General features: G+C 41.8%; 1 protein-coding gene across 1 annotated transcript in view; it reads right to left on the bottom strand.

The window, feature by feature from the left end:
• The window catches only part of ZZEF1 (zinc finger ZZ-type and EF-hand domain containing 1), a 148,937-nt gene that overhangs the window by 119,609 nt on the left and 23,125 nt on the right, over window positions 1-6,203 (bottom strand). The window contains exon 2 of the mRNA XM_012810946.2: window positions 5,348-5,492. Coding sequence (XP_012666400.1) covers window positions 5,348-5,492 — 145 coding nt within the window. The remainder of the gene's footprint in view (window positions 1-5,347; window positions 5,493-6,203) is intronic.

Raw genomic sequence — 6,203 nt, 5'->3', positions numbered from 1 at the left:
AAAAAAAAAGAAAATCACCTATCTGATGAGAGATTAACAACTAAAATACATAAAGAGCTCAAACAATTCAATAGGAAAGATTGAATAATCCAATTAAAAATGGGCAAAGGATCTTCATAGAAATTTCTCAGAAGACATACGAATGGCCAACAGGTATATGAAAAAATGCTCAACATCATTAGTAGTTAGAGAAATGGAAATCAAAACTACAATGAAATATCATCTCACACCAGTTAAGATGGCTTTTATCGAAAAAGCAAGAATGAGATGGGCGTGGTGGCTCATGCCTACAATCCTATCACTCTGGGAGGCCAAAGTGGGTTCATCAATTGAGCTTGGGAGTTTCAGACCAGCCTGAGCAAGAGCAAGACCCCATCTCTACTAAAAATAGAAAAAAAAAAAAAACAGAAAAAAACAGGGTTTGTGGCAGGCACCTATAATCCTAGCTGCTTGAGCCCAGGAGCTTGAGGTTGCTGTAACACCATAGCACTCTACCTAGGATGACAATAATGAAGCTGGCAAGGATGTAAATAAAGCAAAAGGAACTCTTATATACTGTTGTTGGAAATGTATACTAGTGCAACCACTGTGGAAAACGGTTTGGAGGTGCCTCAAAAAACTAAGGACAGAACTAACATATGACCCAGCAATCCCACGGCTGGGTATATAACCAAAGGATTGGAATTCAGTATATCAGAAAGATATCTGCCCTCCCATGTTAATTCCAACAATATTCACAATAGCCAAGACATGGAATCAGCCTAAGTATCCCTCAATAGATAAACAAATTGTGATATACATACACACACACAGACAGACAATGGTATATTATATAGCCACAAAAAGAATGAAGACCTGACATTTGCAACAATATGGACAGAACTGAAGAACATCATGTTAAGTGAAATGAGCCAAGCACAGAAAGACAAATTTTGCATGTTCTCACTCATACACGGGAGCTAAATATTAAAGACAATTGATCTCTAGCTGGGCATTATAGCAGATGCCTGTAGGTTCAGCTACCCAGGAGTCTGAGGCAGGAGAAATGCTTGAACCCAGGAGTTTGAGGTTGCTGTGCGCTAGCCAGGCAGACATCACAGCACTCTAGCCTGGGCAATAGAGAGAGACTCCCCCCCCCCCAAAAAAAGAATGAAAACTAATCTCTTGAAGACAGAGTAGAATTCCCCAAAGCTGGGAAGGTAGAGTGGAGGAAGGGACAAAGAGGAGACGGTTAATAGGTACAAAAATAAAGTTAAAATGAACAATATTTCATGGCAAAACAAAGTCACTATAATCAATAAGTTAGGATATACTTTATTTTTGAGACAAGAGTCTCACTTTGTCACCCTTGGTAGAGAGCTGTGGCATCACAGCTCACAGCAATCTCAAATTCTTGGGCTCAAGTGATTCACTTGCCTCAGCCTCCCAAGTAGCTGAGACTACAGGTGTCTGCCACAATGACCGGCTATTTTTAGAGATAGGGTCTCACTCTGGCTCAGGCTGGTCTTGAACTTGTGAGCTTAGGCAATCTACCCATCTCAACCTCCCAGAGTGCTGGATTGTATGCATGAGCCACTGCCCCCAGCCTAGGGTATACTTTTAAATAACTAGAAGAGTAGAATTAGAATGTTTCTAACACAAAGAAATGTTAAATGTCTGAGGTGATGGATACCCCAATTACCCTGATTTGACTAATTTACATTGTATTCCTATATCAAAACATCACATGTACCATATAAAGATATGCAACTATAATGCACCCATAATTAAAAACAAAATTTTTTAAAAATTACCTAATAAATAACATAGTGAAAGGTGTAAATGGTGGTACCCAGAGATGAGGCGACACAGGAGATTTTCAGGCCAGGTTTATTCAAAATGGCAGCACAAAGATGGCATTTGTGCCAGGGACAGTTAGAGACCACTTATATAGGGGCTGTTAAGGGGGGCACGTTCCACAGATTGCCTGTCAGGTTAAGGTCTTTTGGCACACTTCTGGGGGGATGAGCCTAGCTAGTTCCTTTGTGTCTTTGTCTTAGAAGGAGGGGGGAAAAAGGGTTTATGTGTGACTGTGTTAGGCCCCCCAACACATAGGAGACAAAAAGTATACATAACTGCATCATTCAATGACTTTTCACAAACTGAACACATCTGTCTAAGCAGTACTTGGATCAAGACTCCAGAAGTCCCTAGGGAAAATTGCTTTTAATAGTAAAACAAACAGATGCATTAGAGCAGACTGAAATTCTGCATTGATTTTTAAGATAAAACATGAGGCTGAGGGGAAATTCTGCACTGAAAGCGTATTTAAGCCATGCCCTCTACCTAAACCCTGGAGACATCTGATTTCCAAAGATTTAAAGTCTGTGAAATCCCTTCCCCTTCCTTTCAGTTTTTCTTTTTTTTTTTTTTTTTAATTTTAAAATTTTATTTGATGTGTCTGACAATCACCAGTTAGTTCTCATCCACGTTGACTGTCTGCAGATTTTTGAAAGTGGTAACAGGTACATAGGTAACCAAAGTATAGAGCTTGTTTGGTGAATCTTCATCTTCATTGCGTTTCCTAGATAACCGCACACGGATACGGTATGGGACATTCCTTATGCCTTTGGCCCAGACAGCTTTGTTAAGCCTGGTATCAATGCGCACATCTGGAGTTCCCATCTCTTTCATGGCAAATTTCCGGACTTTCAGTTTTTCTTAATGGACTCCACAATAATATCCAAAGCTGCATATTTATGACAATGCTGATGCTGCACTTTACTTGCTTTGCTCAGAATTCACATCAGAAAACAAACTAATTTTTGTAATGGGAAAAGTGTTTTCATAGGCTGAAATATTCTATGAATTCATTTAACATTAGGGAAACGAACTCCGTAAAGGTGTTGTCTCTCATTAAGCACAAATACAATGAGATATAAAAGGAACTAGTTTTAATGGTGAAAGGTTAGAGAGACTAGAAAACTATGAAATTTCACCACCAAGGTGACCTCAACATACAAAGATTCATCCTAAGACTGATAATACAATTCTTTTAAGTTGGGTGTTGATAGAAAATTTTGAATACAAAGTTGTAAGTCAAGCTGAGCCTAGTCACTCATGCCTATAATTCTAGCACACAGGGAGACTGAGGGGGGTGGATTGCTTGAATTCAGGAGTTTGCAACCAGTCTGAGCAAGAGAGAGACCCTCATCCCTACTAAAATAGAAAAAAAAAGCCAGGTGAGGTAGCTTACACCTGTAATCCTAGCACTCTGGGAGGTCAAAGTGATGTATTGCCTGAGCTCACGAGTTTGAGACTAGCTGGAGCAAGAGTGAGACCCTCATCTCTAAAAAAAATTAGCCAGGTGTGGGCGCTGCCTGTGTCTCAAGGAGTAGGGCGCTGGCCCCATATACTGGAGGTGGTGGGTTCAAACCCAGCCCAGGCCAAAAAGCTGCAAAAAAAAATTAGCCAGGTATTGTGGCAGATTGTAGTTCCAGCCACTAAGGAGGCTGAGGCAAGAAGACTGCTTTAGCTCAAAGAGTTTGAGGTTGCAGTGAACTATGACACCATGGCACACTACTCACAGGGACAAAGTGAGACTCTGTCTCAAAAAAAAACAAAGGAATTTCACTAAAAAAGGCAGCCCCATGACAAACGTTCATAATAGACAGTAGAACTGCTCAGCCATTACTGTATTGGGGAATGAAAGAGATGATTACACCAAATGTTAATTCAGACTATGTGCCCGAATGAGGGAATTTATTTCACAGTACTTACAAATTTCTTTTTCCTTTTCTTTCTTTCTTTTTTTTTTTTTTTTTGAGGAAGAGCTTCACTCGGTTGCCCTGGGGTTGAGTGCCATGGTGTTAGAGCTCACAGCAACTTCAAACTCTTGGGCTCAAGTGATTCTCTTGCCTCAGCCATTTTTCGAGGCGGAGTCTCACTCTGGCTCAGGCTGTTTGAGATCAGCCTAAGATCAAGACCTCACCTTTAAAAACAGCTGAGACTTGTGGCAGGTGCCAGTAGTCCTGCCTCGGCCTCCCAGAGTGCTGGGATTATAGGCATGAGCTGCAGGCAGAATGAGAACCAAAGACCCCTTTTTTGGCAAGGGAAAACACCCTCAGAAAGAGGGGAAAATAAAAAAGTAAGCTAAGAGTGGCAAAACAAAGGAAAGACATCTAGTTTACCTTTAAACCAGTTGCTGCTAAATTTCTTTTTTTTTGTTTCCTGCTTTTCCTAGAACTCTGGCCTATTGGGGATACAGTTTACAAAAAAATCCCTGCTGGGTCTGTGAACACTCTGAGGAATAATGGCCACAGAAGATGCTGTGGCAAGGCCTAGCAAGATACATTAACTAGGCTGTTTCCTGGCCAGTAAATAGTCCAAGCAAATATCTATTGTGGAGATTTGTATTTAGAGATCAAGGGAACAGCTCAAGCTCTAAAATATGGGCAGGAGGGCTTATATCCCTTATTTCAGAGGAAGACCCTCTGTAGTGGTGATAAGAGGAAAATTCCTCTCTTCCACTGATTCTTCAGAGGAGAATGATGCAAGTGGCATTTTACTCCACAGTGAACTAGCGGAGATTAACACCTCCCTAGGAATCTATGTGACCATAGACAGGAGGCTGCCCCCACACAAGGCTCAGGTTCCAGATTTCTCAAGACTGCTCAGATCCTTAAGGTTAATGATTATAGAAACAATCATTAGGGCTAATATGCTCACTCAGATAAACTGCTGGCATCTTTGTTCCCTTCCTCAGCTTACCCTCTGGATTAATGAGCCAATAGCCTTCAATAAAAGCTGAGTAAAACTGACACTCGCGGCCACTCACGGGAACCCCACAAAAGGACGGTGGTCCTCTGCGTTCCCACCTTTGAAAATTCTATTCTGGGTGTTTTGTCTTTTTGTCTCTCGCCATTTCTAACTATTTTACTTTGGTTGGTTGCCACCAGATCGACAGGTCTTAACGGACCCTGCCCCTGGGACTGGACCCTGGAAGCGAGCCACCACATCAGCCTAAAATCTGCCTAATTTCAATCTCTCCTATGATAAAATGCATTCTGGTTCTTTTTTTTTTTTTGAGACAGAGTCTCCCTATGTCACCCTGGGTAGAGTGCCGTAGCGTCACAGCTCACAGCAGCCTCAAACTCTTGGGCTCAAACAATTCTCCCAAGTAGCTGGGACTATAGGTGCCTGCCACAATGCCCAGCTATTTTTAGAGATGAGGTCTTGCTCTGGCTTAGACTGGTCTTGAACCTGTAAGCTCAGGCAATCCACCTACCTCAGCCTACCAAGTGCTGGGATTACAAGCCTTTTCATTCTGGTTTTAAAAGAGCACACAGCACTCAGATGAAAGCCTTACCTGGAACAAGAGAACAGGCTTGTAGTTGTCTGATGACATGGCTCAGCTCCCCCTGAAGATTAGCGCCACTGGAATTCTTGAGGGCCTCCAACATGTTCTCGGCATCAACTGCACCATCACCCTCAGCGTCAAACTGGGCAAAGGCCTACAAGGTAAGAGATTCCAGAAAATCAGGGCTGTTTTTTAAACAATTCTTTTTTATTTATTTATTTTTTTTTTTTTTAGACGGAGCCTCAAGCTATCCCCCTGGGTAGAGTACCATGGCATCACGCTCACAGCAACCTCCAACTCCTGGGCTCAAACGAATCTCCTGCCTCAGCCTCCCAAGTAGCTGGGACTGCAGGCACCCGCCACAACGCCTGGCCATTTTTTGGTTCCAGCCATCATTGTTGTTTGACGGGCCCGGGCCGGGGATTCGAACCCGTTACCTTAGGTGTATGTGGCTGGCGCCTTAGCCGCTTGAGCCACAGGCGCTGAGCCTAAACAATTCTTAAGACCAGTGATTTTTCTTTTCTTTTTTTGGTTGTAGGGGGAATAGTTCACATATATCATTCAAAGAATAAATAAATTCAGGAGAAAAACTCATTGTGCTTTGTAGGATATATGTATACAAGTATACACACTTTTATCATTTCAACTCTCTTCCAAGAGAGTAATCCCTCCTCTTCCCAAATAATTTCAGAAGAAAGCAACCACTGGAAAACTTCTCAAATGAGTACAAAATGCAAGAATTAAGAAATGTTGGCTTAGAGTAATACCTCAGGATTAGATGAGCTTTTTCTTTTAAACACTCTTTGCACATAAGAGCTAATTTTGTTTATCTGCTTCATAGCCTGCTTTTTCTTTTTTTTTTTTT

The sequence above is a fragment of the Otolemur garnettii genome, unplaced genomic scaffold, assembly GCF_000181295.1.
Source record: "Otolemur garnettii isolate 467f Iridium unplaced genomic scaffold, OtoGar3 scaffold00145, whole genome shotgun sequence".
NCBI lineage: Eukaryota > Metazoa > Chordata > Mammalia > Primates > Galagidae > Otolemur > Otolemur garnettii.
This window is presented reverse-complemented; position numbering and strand designations above follow the sequence as displayed.